The sequence below is a fragment of the Trematomus bernacchii genome, unplaced genomic scaffold, assembly GCF_902827165.1.
Source record: "Trematomus bernacchii unplaced genomic scaffold, fTreBer1.1, whole genome shotgun sequence".
NCBI lineage: Eukaryota > Metazoa > Chordata > Actinopteri > Perciformes > Nototheniidae > Trematomus > Trematomus bernacchii.
In genome coordinates, this window is record NW_022987828.1 from 8,037,690 (window position 1) to 8,059,432 (window position 21,743).

The following is a 21,743-nucleotide window of genomic DNA, read 5'->3' on the forward strand; positions in this document are numbered from 1 at the left end:
GCTCTTCTAGTGTTTATTTGAAAGTCTACAGATTTGTGTCTTTCACGGTCAACATGTATATATTTTACTTTTTAGTTTTGTTCTACTTTTTATTTTGAGATGTTTCTATTCTATGTCTGTTTATTTTCTACTCTTTTATTTCCCTCTTATACAATGCCTTGTTTTAACATGCTGCTTTGACGTAAAAAATGTCCAAGGCAATTTAGGATCAATAAAGTAAATCTTACCTTATCTTAGATTAAAACACTTAACAGATAGTAGAGCAACAAAAAAAAACCTAACCCTAACATAACAATAAATGTCATTACTAAAATCAAAATCATGAGTGAACCAACACCTGTCTGGCAGATATCTACAGAAGAGAAGCAACAGTCACACACAGTCGCGCACACACACACGCACACGCACACGCACACACACACACACACACACACACACACACACACACACACACACACACACACACACACACACACACACACACACACACACCACACACACACACACACACACACACACACACACACACACACACACACACACACACACACACACACACACACACACACACAGGGAGCAACAGTCAGTGGGAGGTCTACCTGTGTGTAAGCCCTCCCCCTCCTCCCCTCTGCAGCGTCACTGGTTTCCCTGGGAGCCGACAGACAGCAGCCGGACGACATCCAGAGTCTGCGCTTCACTCGCTCCAGGATTCAGACGCCGACTGGAGGAATGCGTGGCAAAACACGGCGTTTATTTAGATTTTTCAGACAGGAGATCTCTCTCCTAACAAGTGCATTGAGATTTCTAGCATGAAAGCTCCGTCCTGGAGCCAGTAGAGGCGTTAGAAATGTCTCAGCAGCCGCGGTTTGTGCAGCTCTCCGCCGCTTCGATCGCCGTAGTCTTCGGCCCGGACGAGGAGAGTTTGCGCGCCGGAGGAGTGAAACTTAATGGCAACACTACCAGCGGCCAGGAGATTTTTGCGGACTTTAAGGCGCAGAATTTGCGTAGTTCATGGAATAAGAGACTCGTCAAAGCTGTAGCTGAAGTGTACTTTCAGGGATGGATGGAAAACTTGGTGCTTTTCATTCAGGGGAACGCCAACAACTTGGAGGTGCTGAGAGAAGCGTGGATGCGCAGAGCTCTGAGGTCACCAAAGGGATTTATCATCAAAGCTGTCGGTATGTAACATCAATCCTCTTTTCATAGCTTTCCATATCTATCTAAAGTCAAATAACTTACCAAATACAACCATGTAGTACAGTGTGTAAGTCTACAATGCATCCACATGCAGACAAAGTTATCACAGGTGTGAGAGATGGCACAAACAACATTTGTTTACCACCCTGAGAGAAAAGTGTGAAAGCAATACACTTTCAACACTGGGATGCCAGAGGTTATAACCCTTCCTCCTCCTCTGAAGAAGAATGAGTACTAAATTCTGTTCCATGTGTTTTAAAATCTTTTCATCTTAAAGTTGTTGGGAACAGAAGTTTATTTTATTATGTTCTCCCTATCTCTAACTCTAGATTTAGACAATTATGACCACTATGTTGTCACTCAGTCATTTGTTTGTGCAGAGGCATATAACACCTGTTCAAAACAAAAATTGAAAATGTGATCACTTTGGTTTTTCACCTGATTTTTCTTCTTATGTGAAACACCTTAAAGAAAGTGCCATCATTTGAAAAAATAATCCCTTTTTTTGCTATGATCATTTAAATGTTGTCTCAAACCGTTTGTAACACTACAAGTGTTTGTTGCCTCAGACATAATGTTCCTTGAATCTCTGTTCCCCTGTATAAGGTCTGGTGCATTATAGGACTACATCACCAATCAGCCTCCCATTGTTGTCGACACATTGATATGTTTACCCTAGCTTGTAAACAAAGCTCTGTATACCATGTAATTACCTTTAATTACTCTCCTTCTCTGGCTCTGTTCTGATGTTTTAAAGCAGGATATATGTGCACAGAAACCTGAATGGAAACCTTTATGTAGCTTACTATAGCATAATCTCATGGGCTGTAAATGCCCGACAGCACCGGCTACTAGAGAAAATGACAACCCTCTGTAAGGGTTTACACCTAATGACAGTATTCTTAAGAGATGCACCAGGTTATTCACATGTTTTGCCACTTCAGAAGGAAGATGCTGAACTCTAGGTGGTTGCAAATTGACACCTGCGGGAACTGTTTTTATGTTTTTGCCACAAAGCACCACCTTCCACTCCAAAAGGCACATCCCATGAAATTTGGAAGCGGCAGGATAGTAGTTTTAGGGGCAGGTTTCCAATTGTTGAGCTGCAGCAGGTCCCTTTTGGTTGTTGATAGTGATTTAGCAACACAAACATTGGCTTTGAGTCCCCATCTGCTCCAGCTGTCTGTCCTCTGTTTCAGGTTCTTTCCCATAATGTGTTTTGAGTCTGGATGCCGCCGTCTACCTGCTAACTTTGTATCAATCCATCAGCCAGGGCAAATTGAAAGGTGCACAGACAAGTAAAGGGAGGAATGTGATATGAAGGGAAGGACGAGACCACACAAGGGGAGTCCCGAGGGGGCGTGGAGCGACAGTGGAGGGGGGAGGTGGAGGCTGACATGCCATCCTGCTGAGAGACAGTTTCACAAACAAACACTGTGAAAGCCAAAGGTGATGTTGAGCTCTATTGCTATGCGCTGCGTCAGCACAAAGGTGCACACAGACACCATGAGCTCACAATCGGATGTGAGGCCTGTGCTGAAACCTCTACAGACTCCTCATGTTTGAGCTTCACACCAGACACTTGTAAGCAAACACGTCTCTGTGTGGATTTGTCACCTCCTTCTTCTCCTTAAAAAATCCTTCACCTCGCACTGCAGCAATTTGTATGGTAATAATCAGTGCTGGCAGACTGTCAAGAGTCCTGTTTACGGCCTCCTCACTGAGAATGGGTCAGCAGTGAATCACCCAGCGACTGGCTGCAGACCACCGCCGCTCCTCTGTTACCCAGGATTAATGTCCCCTCCATTTCATGGCCAGCAAGGGACTGTGAAAGTCAGACTCCTAGATTGATATCAGGCATGGACTTAAAGGCCTTGACATTGTCCTCATATAAATATGCCAGTTAGAAAACAGAAACGTTATGAGTTATGTGCTACAGTGAATACCAAACAGCCATATTTCCTTTCTCAGGTCAGAGCAAGGTTGAGACGTGAATTTACTGACGTGAGGAGGTTTTTAAAAGGGAAGTAAAGGTTAGAAGATGTTTAGCTGAAATAGACCAGATGTGGTTTAAGTTATTAATCAAATAGATGTAAAACAAAGCTTTTGGGACACATAAGCTTTGATTAATTTGTGCTACTTCCTTATTGGTCCTGTCTGGTTATCAGTGCTAATCGCCTGAGGGAAGACATCGTTCTGTGGGTCTTTTTTGAGGGGAGAATACGCAGAAAGAGAGGTGTGTGGGAGGGTTGATGGAGGAAGGGGCTCGTGGTGAGGTTAGTCCGAGGTAAACAGGCAGGGTGAGGAGTTAGTATAAACAGGCTGCGTTGTGGGAATGGGCCCCCCTGGCACTGGGGTTGACCTCTCCTCATAACTCATGAACGTGGTTCTCATTCCTCACTTTAAATTATCTCCTCAGCCATTTTCTTCCTTTTCAGCTGTTGTTTACAGAAAAATACTGAAATAATTTACGATCATTATTGACAGTACTGTATGTTTACATTTACACTGTAACCTGAATACTCTGAATAATCCTGTTTGAGTTCAAATCTTTCCTTAATTGGCATATGGTAACCTGCAGGAAACACAAAATATGAAAAGGAGAACTAGAGAAAATGATGTGTTGGTGTTTTTTGTTTCTGCCGTGATCAATACCTAGATTCAAGTTTTTTTCACCACCATTAGTGGTCCAGTTGTTTACTCATGGACACAATACATTATATCTACCTCACACAATACGTTTACCACATGTAGTGAGTGAAAACACCAACTTGAATCATGCTATGGTGTCTACCTGCCACATAAATACAAAAGGATTGAAGAGTAATCTACTTCAGCTTTATTGTATCAAGATGGTTTACGCGTTGCAATAATCTTTGTTCTGCCTTAAAATAATAGTTTTGCATTGTGAGAAATGTGCTTATTCACTTTCTTACTGAGAGTTAGATAAAGCGATTTATGAGTCTGAGGGTTAACTTTAGAGCCAGAGCTGGGATCATAAGCTAGCTAAGCGTAAGGACTGGGAACAGGAGGAAATGGATGGCTTTGTCCAGATTAAACTCACAAGATAAAGCTAGCTACATAAAACGTAGAGACATGAGAGTCGTATCAATCTTATTATCTAACTTGTACGAGGATAAGGGTAACTCTTAAAGTGTCAAACTATTCCTTTATTCAGATTGGTAATTCATTAATATTGTGTCTGAAAATGCAGTAATTATCTTGGCAGTGGGCTTTTATAAAATCCTTAAAGTTCCCCGAACTAATTTCACTCTGGAGAAAAATCCAGGCTTTCGTGTTGATACCAGAGGCTTCATTATGACTGTAAGCTCGTTCTGCATTATTCAGAGTCCTACTATTGTCCCTGCAGCAGGATGAGCGTAGATCCCAGAGCTGAAACATTTATAAGTAGTCAGCCAGTGGTGTAATGAGGTATCGTGTAACTTCACTACGCTCCGTAAACTGCTCCTGCCATCTTTGAACGTGGATGTGAATGAGTCCTCACTTTGGCCATGGAAAACACTTTTCTGGCCGTTGCAGGACATACTGTAGGTCCCCCCCTGTGTATTATTTGGAGAACTAAGGCACTTTTCAGCCAAGTTTCCTTTATAAATGGTATATTTCATTTAACTTGCCATACCATGAAGGGGTGAAGCATTCCTTAAATGCTTCATTTACTCTTGAGATCATTTCCTGAGTCTGTCGGCTGAGAAAGCCTCGTTTCTGCTCTTTACTTTTCACTTGAAAGTGTTGTATTTTCACACAGCGTGGTGTCTCCTTTCATGAGGGTATTTTGTCAGAGTCTCAAAGCGCTTCACTAATGGTCATAACTCTTCCAGATGTTCGCTTATTAACCATGACACCCCCTCACCAGCTTTAAATGGCCCACCCTGTCCTAACTAAGCAGCGCAGGTCAAAGGTTGCAACCTTCCTGCTAACAAGCTGCTGCAGGTCAGCTGGCTTCAGAGAGCAACACACATCAATACATTCTCCAGGTGTTCCACACTCTGGCTTCTGTTAGTCCGATCTTATTTCTGTTTTCATCAATGGATTATATACTGGATGTTATTCAACTCACTACTAAGTATACTAAGGAACTTTCATTGTTTCGTTTTGTCAAATCCAAAACCAGAATGATTAATCCATTCATTACTTTGACTTAACGACTTTGATTGTTTATTAATTACTTTTAGCTAACTATTTCAACTTGTTTATTCATTAACTGGGTTAGTACAAAGTTTGGAAAGAGCTTAGTTTTAACAGTTTGTTTCCCAAGGATTGGGAATATACCTGGAATAATGTCTTTGAAAGATGCTTTATGCTAATGTATTTGAACTTCTCTACTCACTTGCACAGTTCTCATGAACTATTGTACTGTAGCTTTTAAACGAAGGATTAACATCACACCAAATATAGTCCTAATTAACTTAAACATGCTGTATCTTCTAATCAAGTCCCAATTTCTTAGTTTTTTAAAGCCTTTTATCTATACTGATATTGCGGCATTAATCAGAAACATGATATACATGCTGCTGTTTCTCAAGTTTAACATTTAACAAAAAGTCTGTATTATGTCAGGGGTTGGAAGATCCTCAATCGGCTATAACTCAACAGAGTCGAGGTTTTTATTATTGTTGGTTGGTAGATCAAAGAACATCCAATTAATTCATTTAGACTAAATAAACAATTGACTGGATAAATGAAATTGTTAAAGGTCCCATGTCATGGCCATTTCTACTGATCATAATTCCATTGTTGAGGTCTACTAGAATAGATTTATATTGTGCAATGTTCCAAACTCACATTGGTTTCTCATACAGCATCTCTGTAAAGTATGTGTATTCACTCTCTGTCCTAAACGGCTTGTTGGAGCTCCTGCCCCCCCCTCCCTGTGAGCCCACTGTGCTCTGATTGGTCAGCTCACCCACTCTGTTCTGATGAGTCTACCACTATGGTCTACCACCGTTACAGCGGAACATTAGTGATTATGTGTTACAATGGCGTTAGCAACCAGAAAATGACACCAGTAAGGACAAACAGATGAGAATGCTGCGTGGGGTCTGGGTGAGGACAGTGCGAGCTGGGTTCATTTCCTGCTTGCTGCGTGGGGTCTGCAAGACAGCGAGACATCGCGAATGGACTTGGGAAGGGGGGGGATGCTGAGGGGGTCCATTTGGGTATGGGCACGTCACTGTACCCAGGAAGAAAACAATGAAAAAAGAGAAATCTCCAACGAGGCGTTCTGGGGCATCATAGACAGGTCTTTTCTGTGTTAGAGTTTTACTCGCTACAGGGTGTACTTTGAGGGTTTGTGACTCTGCAGACCGTTTACTTGCATAAAAACCTTCATAACACACAAGGGGACGGGTAATAACCGGAAAAGCATGACATGGGACCTTTTAAAGGGAAAGAAAAGCAGCCGCTGTGACTTGTGAAGCTTTGTTGAACTTTTAGATTGTTTTCAAAATTGCATTGTTGGTGTAAGTTAATTATGCTGCAGTTTAATACCAGCATCACTCCTATTGTCTTTGACTATGCCAGAGCCAAGGATATATATCTGCATCCATCTAGAATGTCTTTCTGTTTCCTGTGCTTGTAAAAGATGGTTCAGTAAGCGGGTCAGATATAAGGAAACCTTGACCTCTATTCTCAGGCGTGACCCTCGGACGTGCCTTCACATGTGTGAGAGACTTTCCGTGTTGCGTGCCTGCCTCTCAGCACATCATTTGTTAGCGACATCCTTTCCCATTGAGCAGGAAGCTAACCCCTGGTGCAAATCAGGCATGTCGGCCTCTTTATCGACCCACATTTGGGCTGTACAGTAGAGTTGGATGGAGCGGTGCCAACAACAACAGTCTAGGAGTTTCCTCTTTATTCCTCAGCTTACACAAACTGTCAACGGCCGCTTGGGTTTCCCTCGTGGGATTTATATTCATTCACTCTCTGGTCAGACAAATGGGTCACCACAGAATTGAGGCTCTATTGCATTAAGTTTGGCATTGCTATTACTCTTCAGTTTCCTGACAGGATGTTTTCTTTGCCTTATTTAGCATTGATAAATGTAATGGTATGCTAACATAGGTTCTGTGATAGAAAAGTGCTGTGTTATTGTATTTCAGAAGTAAAATATACTTGCAAGGATCTGGGTGCTGACTATGTATCAGGATATTAAGAAGCTATGTATCATATGGCAGACACTGGACAGGAGCGCTGCTCTTAATGCTGGGATAACAAACACAGGAATCTGCTTTACTTCGAGCTTGGTTAAGAGGAAATGGGTTTCATCTGCAACCAATGACTGCCATCACTCTTGATTAAGGGGTGTGGACCTGCTGGAGAAACTCTTAGATTGTGTGTATATATGTTTTGGTGGTGGGGTGTCAGTTGAGTGAAAATACTTCAATCTTTGAATAAGATGAAACTTGAGATACTACTGGTAAGTTTGAGAGGGATCTGTCAGAGCAGAATTGACCTTTTATCATCACTGAAACCATGCAAAAACCAAGCTAAGAGTTTAAATAGTGAACAAAACAGGGCCTTACATTTCTACCTTTGGCTACACCTACTGTTACATCAACAAAAAAGGATTCGAAACACGTTCATTTCATACCTCCACGGTCGCGGCAAGCAGTGGTTGGAGGCATTATGCTTTAGGATCGTCTGTCCATCCTTTTGTATGCGTGCTGTCCATCGAGTGTCTGTCTGTCCCGTCTCAGGAACATCTTGTGGTAATTTCTTCAGTCTGGTATTAACTTCCGCTTGGACTCAAGTATTAACTGATTAGACTTTAGGGGTCAAAGGTCAATGCCACTGAGACATCGCAAAGCACAATTTTGGCCAAAACTGAAGAACGAATATGCCTTTTATTACAATATTTCACAATGTCAAATGTAAAGATAAAATAATGAAATGAGGATGTTCTATTTCACTGTACAGTGACTGGTTGTCGAGGACTAAGACTATTGTTAGTAAACGATCAGCAAACATTAGGTATTGAAATGCAATATTGCTTTAGGATTTTTTTCAGTGTTTGCAGGAATGCTGAATTGCATTTATGATTAAGCATTTTTCATGCAGAAAATTACTTTGGAAGTAAACCAGTCAAAAGGGTCATCAGAACATGTGGCCAGAGCCCAGGCTTTTTAAATCAAATTAAATTGCTTGTACTGGATCTTTTATCTTAATTTCCTGTGATCTACCACATCATTTAAAGTTATTTAAGTTTTTTTGTTTTTCCTTTTTCTTCTTTACGACAACATTCCCCTTTTGGACTCTCATTATTTGATCAAATTCAGGCTGTACTATAATTACCATTAATGCTACGGTGAAATTAGTTTAAAGTCTTTCAGTATGCTCCTTTTAAGGTTGTTTAATACTCCGTTATCATCTGTAGCAAGTTAAGATATTTTGCTAAGACAGTCTGAAGTAATCAGTGATAACTAATCAAGATAACAATCACCCGTAATTATGAGTTTTGTAAGAGGCAACACAAAGTTCAGGCGAACCAGTATATCAGGAGAACCAAGAACATCTGAGTGTGTACAAAAAAATGGTAAAGCTTGACTAACAACACAAATATCTGAATCTGACTCATTTCTATGGACCTTCGAGAAAAGGACTGTTGAAAAAGTAACCCTGGTGATGTCATGTAGAGTTTTTTTATAGAGGCACTAAAAGTCAGAATATCACAACCTCTGTGGAAATACTTTTGACCATTTGTTTTGAATCTTTCTTCAAGTCCCAAATCACTGATCTCTGGGATATCCAGAACGTCTGGTATTAAGATGAAATGCAAGGTTCATTAGATCTGGGCTGGATTCGAGCGGAGATGAAGTGGTTACTCTGGAGATGTGACAAATCTGGCCTGAGAGGAGGCAGAGGACTTGGACATAGTTTATATACAGAAATGTGAAAAACATGTACCATTAAAGAACAAAGGAAAGGTACTTTGGTCCAAATTTAAATATCTTGGTCTTCCAAGCGTCTGGCAGAAACAGCCCTGGCAGACTTTGGACTAATGTTCATGAAAGCAGACGAGAGCCAGATATTTCAGGGTGTGGCCATTAGGTCTGAGAGGTATGAGGTAAAAAGATGGGAAAGTAAAGTGCCAGTGTCATGTTACACAGAGCACTTTGGGCTGTGCTATTAAATACAGGCCTGTCTACCTGCACATTGTCTTCTTTGAAACACCTGCTCAGGTGCATTTCCTACTCCACAAGAACATGACTTTAGGGTTTTTCTAACATTAGTAAAGCACTTTGTCATTTGTTTCTTGTGGCATGGGCTGCTATTCAAATTGTTCTTACTGTGAATCAGATGGTAAGAAAATTATTTAATGGCTTTACAGCTGCAGCCAAGATCTGCGGTGACCAACTATGTGAGCGTAAATGTTTCAAGCTCTGTGAATTTCAATTTCAGAAGCTTAGTCATAGCCTGTGTATGCCCTCCTGCCAACATATGTTAAATGTCAAAGGGTTGGTTTGGCAAAGTGATCCCCAAGGCTTGAGCTGGATTATAGATACCCTTATTATACTTCTGCTGCTGGTTCTTCTTTTTCTTTGGCTTTGTATTGCATGTGGCAGGTCGCTGCCTCAGTATAGGTTTCTATAGTGACGGGAGTCAACACAAAGCCTGCCTGTGTTTCTCCTCATTTCTAAAAGTTTTAGCTCATGAATTTTCTTACGTTTTACTTTTCTTCCTAACTCTTCCTCTGAAAAATAACAACCATTGTTTACTTTTAAATGAAAAAGTCAAAAGTCAGTGTTCATATCCAGTCAATATCTCTAGATGAAACGACTAAACTTTTATTAAACTGAAGGGCAGTCAGAGAGCACAGACTGAAGGTCAAAATGCCCTAACTCACAATCCTAACAAGTGAAACATAATATGTGTATCTGCCCTGTAATTCAGATCCGCTCCATAATTTAATGTATCCTTTCTTGGCCCATGATACACCCTTTTACAAAGTTTAATGAAAATTGTGCTGACAGACAAACAAACAGAAAACAAACCCTCCTCAGCCGAGTTAGTAATGCAAGAGGATTTTCAGAGTCAATCTGAGTTATCTTGCAAAAAAAAAAGACATTTTTATCAAACACTGATTACAAAACGGGCACAGTCCAACATAACTTGTTTCCTCCCACTTCAAAGCTTCACTTAATATGTAAACGCTGAGATACTGAGCTGACAGTGGGTCAGTTTAAATATTTAACCAATGCCTTCAAGTTTGGGCGGAAATGCATGTTTTATTGTTGAGAATCAATCAATAAAGCTGTAAAATGTTCAGACTTTGCGTTTCACTGGTTATTGGTGTGTTTTAAGTGGGACTGTGGCAGCAGTGATGATGACATTGACAAGAAAAGCAGATGTTTACTGCAAGCACTTTGATAAAATGGGCCATACTGTGTTTCTCCAAGTGCTTTCGGAGTGGACGCACAGGAAGGGCCAGTGTTGTTAGACTGGGCGAGGTTTGGTTTTGGGGACATTTGGCCTGTGATGGCTCTCTGAAGGGATCTTTTCACTCAGTTTATTGGGCCATTTAACTGCAACGCCCACGTCTGTGTGTTGTATGGGAGTGAAAGACACAAACTCGTAAAGCACTTTTAAAAAGTGTGATGCGTTGCACATACGCACATAAGAAGGGGAGGGTGGGTTCACGAAGGCCTGCTAGACCAAGAAACCCAAAACAAAGGGAAGTGGTGGTGGGACTGGGAGGAAGTCATGACATAAATTACTGTTGGCATCTATTCCCATTACACTAAATCTGAGTGTATGAATGTTTGACATTGTCTCACCAGAGACTTAACTGGAAACTCACTGAAGCGTGTTCTTCACAAGGTCTCAGGCGATGGGAGACAGGAGGGGGATTTTTCACTTTGGGCAGGCCTCAAGTTCATGTTGAATGCCTTGCAGTGTGTCCTTAATGAGGGAGAGAGAAGATTAGCCTGTTTGCTCACTGGGGCCTCGAGATTATACGATAGGATGATAAGATATGTCTGAGAGAGTGGGCTTCCAGAGAGGACATGGAGCGAAGGGTTTTGGCAACAAGCCTGATGTTTCAGTTAGATTTTACCAGAGATAGCATGAAGGGGAAAGGTCAAAGACGAGATTCAGTCACAAGTTGTGCTATCGTCTGCCTTACTTTGGTTTCTGGTCTTTCATCAAGGCGAGAATATAGATTAAATCCTTTCTGAAAATCAGTAGGTGCATGGATTGATCTTCGCACTGAGAGCAGCAGGGTGGGTGCAGCTATTTGGTCTACAGTACGCGCTGCATTGTATGGCATGTGAGTGTTTTCTCCCAAGAGTCTGGAGGTAATGCAATCACGTATGAAATGAGACTCATGTGGCCAGCTAACGACACAGCCATGTGAATACATGTGTCATTGATCAGTGTCAGCAGCCAAAAAGATCTCATTGGGGATAGAAGACAGAAGGTCTCAGTCAATGCTCTGCACAATCACTTGTATCCCCCAGGCGTGAGAAGTTATTCTCACATGGAAAGTATATGACATGGGAAGAAATAAATGTTTTAATTCTGCATGGAGCAGAAAGCATGGTGTGAGGTTTGTCACTTTTTTCATGTTATGGTCATTATCATTATCAAGTCTTTTTGATTAATTCTGATAGTGAGAGAGAGACAGGCAGAGGAGTTACCTGGTGAGGTACAAAGGTGCCCAGCAATGATCTCTTGTAATAAAACGTATAATACACAACATTTAAAGTAAGCATTATGATAGTGGTTCTCAATGTGGAGGTCATTGGATGATTTAATGGGATATTCAAAACAATATTTTTTGAGTTAAGGTTGGCAGAGGTTTTGTCTTACAATTCATAATTATAATTTCATGTCTCACACTCACTGTTGTCTATTTGTGTTTTTCACTTAGCCTCTTCTTCTGCTGCATGGACAATAGTTTGTAGGAACTGTTTTTTGTGTGTATTTGTGATGTTTCAAAAACACTGGATCATCTCATACTTAACGGGGACTGTCGTATAGTTTGGGGGGGCACATTTATAAAGAAATAAGATAAAAGCGCTTATTCTCCTGGACTCACTATTACATGTAAAATGTGTGGAATTTCCCCTAAACTACATTAAACATGCTTCTCCTTTGAACTGAAGGCTTGTCTCCTGTTTGGGTCCCGAGCTTCCCTCCCTTTTCGTTGTGGCACAGGGTTCGGTTGCCATGGCATCCAGCAGGGTATTCATGCAGTGTATGACAATGAGTGTAATGTCGGTGGCCCGGTCTAAGATTACAGGAACACAGAGGCCTGTTCCCCCCGGAGAGAAGATGGTTACAACCATGAACCCCCCCCGAAGGTCACGCCTGCTAATGTTAGACTCAATAAACAATAATCCCCTGACTATATTACACCATCTTTTTCCCACAAACAATCTGCTGTAGGTGTGTTTTTTCAGTACAGCTTGAAGAAATCATGTGAGCAGGTGTTCACAGGATATTCTGCTTTAAACCGGGACATAGTCAGAGAGCATGACAAAAAACGCCTCTGTTCAAAGACATCTGGGAACTCAATTTGAGGAGGCGGTGATTTCAGATAACTTTATTGATTTCTTGTGATTCAAACATTAGTTATCTGGATCCCCCTCCGGCCTATCCCTGCTGACCTTTTGACTGTTGTCTGTGGTTATAGGCGGTTGCTATGTGGACAGCCTGGCGGACATTCCTATAGGAAGTTGACAACAATGACTAGCTAAGTCAGCAGCAGTAATTCACTGCCCAGAGAGACTACTATTGAGATATCCGCTCTGAGGTTTTGTCAGATTAGCGTCTTCTGTCATAGCCGAAAAAGGCAGATGGCTTTCTTTCTTTTTCTTTTAAATCCCACCATGTGCCATAGGATCAGTTATATAAAGAAAGACCCCTGTCTGTGAGTTTATGAGCCTTAAGTGAGCTCACTGTGCCGATAATTGTTTTTTACTGACTTTGCTTGATTTAGTTCGTTCTGAGGATACAACTCTGCAAGAAAGGCTTTACATTGAATAAATAAAGTTTTTAAAACATTCTACTAACTTAACGACAGCGTAAGAAGCAGTTTGATTAAACAATTTACTGAGGAAAAAGCAGCTCAGATTATGCAGTTTTCAACACCAATACTCCAGTACTTTATTGGGTGGGTAAAAAAAGTTTTCTGTGAAAATGTGGGCTACTTTTTGTTTCATTTGAGGGGTTTTCACTAATGATAAGTTAGGCTTTATTCCAGTAAAACTGCCCCCTGTTTTTTCTCTTATTAGTATTATGGTGATTTTCTAAAGCATATCAGTAGGATTGGCTTGACATGCAATACCTGACCATCAAAAACAAATTTCAATTTATCACAAGTAGGATTTTTTCCTCTTTACATATTATCCAGTCGATTATTATGCTGGTTTGAGGCTATTTATTGGGATACTTTTCATAAATAAAATCTTGCAACACTGTCTTTGATGCTTCATGGTAGTAATAATCCATATGTGCACACCAGAGAAGTGGTACATGTGCTTGGTATGTGTGTGTTCTGTCATGCTTCAACATGGCAGATATTTGATTAGTTGTTTATTTGCCCTTCCTTGGACATAAGTGGTTCAAGTGTGAGGGTTGTAAATGTTTAGTTTACATAAAGTGTGAGCTTGGCAGTGTTTTCATTGAATGCCCTAGGGTTGATGGGAGAATCGGTCACATTCACACATGCCACATGTTTGAGCTTTATTCCCACATTCATACACAAAGTGTTGTGGTCAGCACAACTGGAAATTTGGGGAAAATGTCCCAGTCAATAACAGAAAGAAGTCCTGACTGGCTATATAGCAATCATTAATTGTATGTGTGGCATTTCTTACACTCACATTGCATTGTGAGGGTACTGGAAATACTATATCAGATCTAGCAGGTAGATCACTGCACACATCTTGTGTCATGTCCCTTCTTTTACCCGCTAGTGCCCATTAAGGAGGTGTAGCTGATTAACTTAAACCAATGTTCCAGTCCTGTGCGTAAGGTTATGGGCATGCCCTTGTGTCTGCTCTTCCTATGAAGGGAGTTTGTGTTAACTCAGGCCAGATGCTAATCATTCATCAGCAGTGGGATCTGGTTTGTTTTGGTGCTCTCACTTAGCTCACTTGTCTTTAGTAGACATTACTCTTTGTGCTCTCTATATATTTTTTAAATAAGTCAAACAGTCAAAATGTGTGCAACTGTTTTAATCAAAATGAGCTTTGTAAAATAAATAACAGTTTCATAAAGGCAAACCTTTCTCAGCTTGCCTTTTATATTATCCCTCATGGGTTTGTAATGCCCTCATTCACATTCTTATTCTAACCATAACCTCAATATCTAAGCTTAACCTAAACATAAATATTACAACTAAAACTTGCCACCTTAAAGCTTAAATTTGACAATAGACATTTCTAATATTTTTGCCTAAACACAATCTTCCAGATTGTGAAGACAGTAACAGCATTTCTGCCAATTACCTGAGTGGGATCAAAGGTTTTGTATTGGCAATTGACAATGGTGCTATCTTTATTACCTTTTTGGAAATGTTCCTTTCTTCCTTTTACTAATTGAGTTTGAACAGAAGTCAGATGTTACTTTTTAGTTGCCTCACATTGTGGTAAATAGGGAACTCTATTAAAAAAACAAGATATGTTTATTACCTGTGTTTTGTCTAAAACATAGATAAGAGACATTCATGTTTTCAATCATAACCAATTACTTAGACACAACCGTGCCAATGTCACGTTTAGTTTTGCTGTCTGAGTCTTTGTGGCTTTAGTATCTTAACCCCTCCTGCTCTCTTCAATTTAGGCTTTACACAAACATTTTTTCCCTGAAGCAACTTAACCACTGCATGTTGCTTGAATGACGTTACTCAATGTGTTAATCCTGTGAAACTCTGCGATTGTTTTTGAAACTAATAATACATCTTTGAAATGTCTGGTTGTCTTTAAAAGCAGCTTAGTTTTATGATTTAAACGCCTTGTGGCTTCTGCCTAATAGGCTCCCACAGTCTGCTTGTCACACTGTCAGCCTGCTATTGTACAGATTCTTATGTGGGGTATACATTTAGAGAACAAGTTTTATCCTATTATTATAACTATAAGACAAATGTTTTCTAAGACTATCTGTGTTTTTTTCTTAGTCTCTCTCACTTTCGGATACATGTTTGTCTAAGGGCACCTCCTAGACATGTCGGGCCGTATGATATGGAGGGCAGGATATCTGATCTGCCCAGCAGGCAGACCTGTGGTCATTTCTCTGGGGGTAATGGAATTTCGTGGTCTGTCCCAGTACTGATGGAATTTCAAAAGCAGTCAGGCATGGTTCATATAACTCTCATAAATAGACCACATCGGTCATGATTTAGAAGGTGGTTAGGAAAGGAATGTCAACTTTAGCACTCTGAGATGTTTTCACTGGCAGCACAAGTCGGAGAGAGACCTCTCTTACCCAGGTGTGTTTGTGTGTACTGCAGCAGGCCCACCTGTTTCACTCAATAATATGGTGGTGTGTGTGTTTGTGTTTCAGGTGATCTGTCCCCGGTGCAGATGTCCCCTGTCCCCCAGTCCCAGTTCATTCCCTTGGCCGAGGTGTTGTGCTCAGTCATCTCCGATATGAACTCCTCTCAAATCATCGTCAACCAGGAAGCACTTATCAATTACATGAGCAAAGCCCACCCAGGTAATCCATATGAACTGCTTTCTTGTTAAAGGGATGGTTTTAAATATTTGGTACATGTGTTTGAAGTGTATCCGTTCTTGTATCTTCGGTTAATAAGTAAATATGAAGCTTACGCCATCAGCCTGTGAGCTTAGGTTAGCAAAAAGACTGGAAACAGTTGCCCTGTCTGAAAATGAACAAAATCCAACTACCAGCAACTACTTAATCTTAATTATTGTTACATCAAACACTTATCTTTTAGTTTTTTGTTTAATCTGCACAAAAAAACAAAGTGTAAAGACGACATTTTGCTGTTTTACAAGGGGAACTATTTATTTTGTCCTGCTGTAATCTCTGTTGTAATTTTCTCTGCAACATATTTGTTCTGTATTGTTTTAATTAGTGATTTTAGAGGTGCTTGTTGAATGGTTTTACCATATGACAGAGCTAGATTAGCTGTTTCCACATTTTCACTCTTTATGCTAAGATATGCTAATTGGCTGTCAGCTTTAGGTTCTTATTAACTGAGATGTGAGTGGTATCTATTTTCTCATCTTATACTCAGTCAGAAAGCAATTTTTGTCAACCTTTTGCTTGAAGATATTGTATGCTTTCAAATCTTATTGATTTGCCCCCCCTGCTTGTCCTTTTAACACTATTTTCTCTTTCTATGTCCCAGGGATAACCATCCCTACTCAGGACATCCTCTACAATGCTCTAGGAACTCTGATCAAAGAGCGCAAAATTTACCATACAGGCGAGGGCTACTTCATCGTCACGCCTCAGACCTATTTCATCACCAACACCATGGTCCGAGAGAAGAACTGGTGGACTTCTGGTTCAGCGGATGACCATCCCTCTCCACCTCCCATTACGTACCTGTTGAGCAATGACGCCTGTATTGAGAACACTCAAACGCTGCCAGTGGCTCACTGCAAGTCTTGCAGTTGCTTCAGCCCTCTCCAAACTCCCGCTAATATTGCCTCCACCGCTGTAACAGCTACTATCCCTCCCTCTACTGTCCCAGACCAACATTCAGTTTCTTTTTCAATCAGTGAATGTACAGGCAAGAGCTTAAAGTGGCCCAGACCATTAGATCACAAACCTACAGTGCAGCATCAGTCCACCTCCACAGCGGCAGATTGTCAGGCGAGTGTAATCAGCAAAACGACGGCCACAAGTAACGCCACTAGCCGCAAAGAAAAAGACACCAAGCCAGGGAGGAAGTTTGGTCTCAGTTTGTTTCGGAGGAATGGCGGTAAAAAAGAGAAACCAAAGAAGGAGTATGCATCGTTTTCAGCCCAGTTCCCTCCAGAGGAGTGGCCAGTAAGAGACGAGGAGGACCTGAATAACTTGCCCCGTGATCTGGAGCATGCAATCATCAAACGCATCAACCCTGAACTGACTGTGGACAACTTGACGCGCCACACGGTCCTAATGAAGAAGCTGGAGGAGAGGAGGGAGAGAGGGATAGAGAGGGTGTTGGACAGGGTTATTGATAAAGATGATAAGGGAGTAGACAAGGGAATGTCTACTGAGATCCTTGCCTTCTCAAAACCCAGGCATCATCACTCCTCTAAGGCTGGGAAAAGGTCTGCTCAGAAGGCCTCTCGCAGCAAGAGGAGGGCACATTCCTCCAGAGACAAGCAGAAGGAAAGAGAGAAGGAGCGGGCGAAGAGTAAGGCTCCCATGTGTACGGAGGATTATCTAGAGGGGGAGGATTTGATCCCTGCACGGCTCAGAAGGGAAATCCCTGTTGATGAACCAGATCAAGTGGAAGAAGGTGGAGCTGTTGAGGGGAAATCTCTTTATAAGAAGCGCATCGAAAACCCTTTCCAGGCTCATCCAATCAAGGAACCTGAGCCTATTATTCATGTCACCACAAACAAAGAGCCAAGAAGACGAGAGGTAAAAGAAAGCAAGGTTTCTGTACCAGGGAAGAAGGATCGCTCAAATCATCGCTCAAAATCGTGGGACCCACATCGAGCCAAAACGATCACATTAGATGTAGAGCATGCAGTAACATCCCCGACGTCTAAGGACAGGTACAACGTTAATGCTGGTCATGTGCTCCAAGCAGACACGAAACTCAACATTGAGCTGCCACTGCAGTACAGTTCAGTTTACCCACAGAGCAGTACGCTCCGGATAGAAGACAAGGTCCGACATCAGAGGGACGAAAACAGCAAGGAGAGCTGGGAGAGAGAAGGAACCAATTTACACGAGCCAGAATACAACTGTGCACCAGACCACAGCCAAACTAAAGATGATATCCTCTCTAACATCCAACAATACTCCAATACCAATGCCATTCCCCCTACTCATCCCTATGAGCCTGTTGTAAATCCCTCACATGACCCAACCCTGCTCTGGCCAAAGCCCTCTTTACAGCGGAAACACTCCCTCAGACTGTCCAACCCACAAAGGGAAGATGTTCAGAGGCCAGAGCTCTCTTCACATCAGCCGGCCTGTGAATCTACAGCCACACTGGAACAACAGGAGATAAGAACCCTCACTATCAGTGATAGAGAGCAAAGGACCATGGGAGAAAGGCCAGAACTGATTGCTGACAGCGCAATAACAGACACTGATGGCTTTGCAGAAGACGACTTCAGGCTCTACCAGAGAGCAGAGGAGGATGATGATGATGATGATGATGATGAGGATGCCTGCAGCTCCTTGTGTCTGAATGAAGAGGAGATTATTGAGTCTGCAAATGTGTTCCCGACAGGTCTAGCTGACTACCAAGGCCATAAGGTGGTTGACCAGAACAATGAGTATGATTTTCAATACCAAAGACCCCATCGTCACTTTTATAATTCCAACTTTCACCAAACACAAGTTGACTCCAAACAAGATTCAAGGGAAAGCACATTTAAAGATTTAATTCCCCAAGCAACTCAGAGGAATTCTTCCCTCAGCCCCACCAGATCTGAAGAGACCATCTGGAGGGTCCATCATCGCCATCAGAGGACTCGATCACCGGGGTCCCAAAGGGAATCTAGCCCCAGACTAGGTGCATCGGTCCAGGGGGAGAGACGACAGGAGGTCAACCTTGATTTGGATTGTCCCGAACAGTCTGAAGTTGCAGACAGTAGCATCTTTGACTACTGCCAGACCAGTGAGATAGAATCCGACAGCGAGACGGTCCGTAAGTCGGGTGATGAGGGCGATGGAGAATCTGCTGACTGGGCGGCTGAGGTGCAGGAGGACGATATTGATGAGACGGATGTTCCTCAGACCCGCAGAGCTGTTCAGAGTCCGCCCAGTGGAGCCAGAGGGGTGGAGATCGGGGAAGCGTTGGAAATTGGGGAGAACCAGAGCATCACGGGAGACAGTGGGATAGATTCTCCTCGGTGAGTTCCTCTCTTGTTCATATCAGCTGTAATAAGATGGTGTGATATCATGTTTGCATTTCATTGTGACCTACTTTGAGTCTGGGGGGTATCTTTTCCAAGGCATTGAACTGACCGATAGGTATATATGAAGAGAAAAAAGGATAAAAACCAGTAACCTTACCCCTTAGCCCAGACACACATTGTTTTTTTCTAGTTTTCACAGCTTAGCCTAAAGACTTACCTGTTAACTGTGAGCCCACACCAGACTATCCCACGGCATACTGGAGGAGCTTTAGTGACAGGCAAAATAAACACTGTACTGAGGTTAGTTAACCTCTGGGTTACATGTCTGTGGTTGGCCTTCCTCCCAATTTGTGTTTTTTCCTTTAAAGTAAGCTGAACAAACACCTTGTGTCCAATTAGAGTGTGCAGTATTTGGACAGGAGGGAGTATTTTTTTATAATAGAGTGTAATTGCAGTAAGGCACTTAAAATTCGTATGTTATAAATCAAAGAGGAACTTCTCGACATTGAACTCACTGTGCACCCCCGGTGTGTGGGTGGACAGATGGGGGGCATGGACACGTCAACTTGTTCAAATGGTATATTTATAGAAAATCTCAACCTCATGCCTTTCTTTTTCCCCCCTGCAGGACCCGTGTCAGTTTGGCCTCCAGCAACACTGTCATTCTGGAGGGTCTGAAGAGAAGAGGCTTTTTACAAAACTTGGAGAAACTCCATTCCAAGAGCAGCGCCATTCGCCCGCAGAGCTCACTGCTGCAGCTGACTCCTGTCATGAACGTATAGCAGACCTGAGTCCTCTGTCGTAGTTTTGTGTGGGAGCTGATGGATTTCTTGGCGTAGCTCAGTATGAAAAGGCCTAAACCAAGCTTGACTCTCCAGTTCTATGCAGCTGCTTGGTCAGAAAACATTTCCAAAAAGGAAGGTTTGCACTTTGTTGCCTACCTTCACATATAAATACCTTCTAAAACAGGGCTCTGTGTACAAATGTAAGTATATATATTTCTTTTTGTAAATAATTTTAAAGGTAATATGCTATGATTTATTCATTTACAAACTACCTTGTGTATGTCCGGTTAATTTCATGGTTTATGATAGCCTTTTCTTGTGATACAAATGTACAGTTTCCATTGGTTAAAATGTCTATAAAAGAAATAGCATTTTCTAGCATTTACTTATTTCTTTGATCATGTAGCAAGTTACTACAAATAAAAATGTATGTCAACCAAGGTGTCTTTTTGTCCTATTAGTGTTTGTAAAACAACATTTTCTATTAATAGAAGAATAAAATGAGAGATGTATACCTTGGGCCTGAGAACTGCACTGCAAGAAATAATAAAACATATTATGCAAATAGACTGAGCAAAAACCAATAGATAACACATTCACAGCAATAAGAAAAAGTAATGCAAAAGGCTCAAAACACAATGGAAACTGTCGGGTATCTTGGACATGCTGCAATGTATGTAGCATAAGTTAGTGAAGATGGGAAATCACGTCCCGTGCTTCCCTTATTTTAACATGATCATAATCATGATTCTGATTATTATTGCTGATATCTGCTGTTAGCCCAGCATTTCATTTTGTCTCATTATTAAGCGAGAACAGGGTTAGTTTGAATCAGACCTCGCTCCCTAGAGGGTGCTGTTAAACATATTTTGTACTGAAATGGTCTAAATTGGGGTTCACCTACAGGCAGATTTCAGGAGCAAGACACGTGAAGGGAGAAGATTTTTAAGTGATTTTGTGTGAAAATGTACTATTTCGAGGCCTTTTGTGTCCAACCTCTTGGCTTTACAAAAAAAGTGTGAAGGAAGAGCTGTAGTTTAGTTTCTAAACCAGGCTTGAACAAGTGGTTGTTAGTTTAGTTGCTTGCAAAAAATCCAGTTGAAGTATCTTGTCACATTCTCTTCAGGGTTGGGTTTCACCATTTGAAAGGGAGAAAATATGTAGAGGGATACAAAAATGCTTTGATGGAAAAGTTTTCTGTTTATGTTCTCTCAATGCCGAACATGTCTTGGACTGTTGCATTTTAATGAAATAAAACATGGAGTCAACCAACCCCCCCGAAAAACAGTACATAACTTTTAAGCAGAATCAGCATCGGTAGAGTAAGGTCCCTCCTTTCCTACCCAACTTCTTAAGCGATTGTAAATTAGGATGGATTCTTTTTGAGGGCTTCAAATTAAAGAAAATAAATGACCACCAACCTGTCCTCTTTAATATCTGAATGCTGAACTTGTTGTGAAACTGGTGAAAAACAAAATGTTTTTTTTATTTTCACTGCATTGAGCTCAGAAAGCATTATTGTTGTTACAGCTCTGGAAAATATTAAGAGACCACTGCAGCATTATCAGTTTCTCTGGTTTGACTAGGAATGTGTCAAATGAATGTATTTTTATTTTATTCTATAAACTACTGACTACATTTCTCTGTGTTGGAATGCAGACACATAAATGGAATGGCTGCCATACATGTATAGATTGAGATTTAATAAATATTTAGAATGGTCTCTTAATTTTTTTCAGAG

At 41.4% G+C, this 21,743-nt stretch overlaps 1 protein-coding gene across 1 annotated transcript; it reads left to right on the forward strand.

Annotated features, from left to right (window-relative positions):
* Window positions 1-709: 709 nt before the first annotated feature.
* Window positions 710-20,438, forward strand: stox1 (storkhead box 1). Its single transcript, XM_034152046.1, has 4 exons — window positions 710-1,178; window positions 15,724-15,876; window positions 16,535-19,211; window positions 19,846-20,438. The coding sequence occupies exons 1-4, from the start codon at window positions 848-850 to the stop codon at window positions 19,997-19,999; spliced, it is 3,315 nt and encodes a 1,104-aa protein (XP_034007937.1). The 5' UTR covers window positions 710-847; the 3' UTR covers window positions 20,000-20,438.
* Window positions 20,439-21,743: the final 1,305 nt, after the last annotated feature.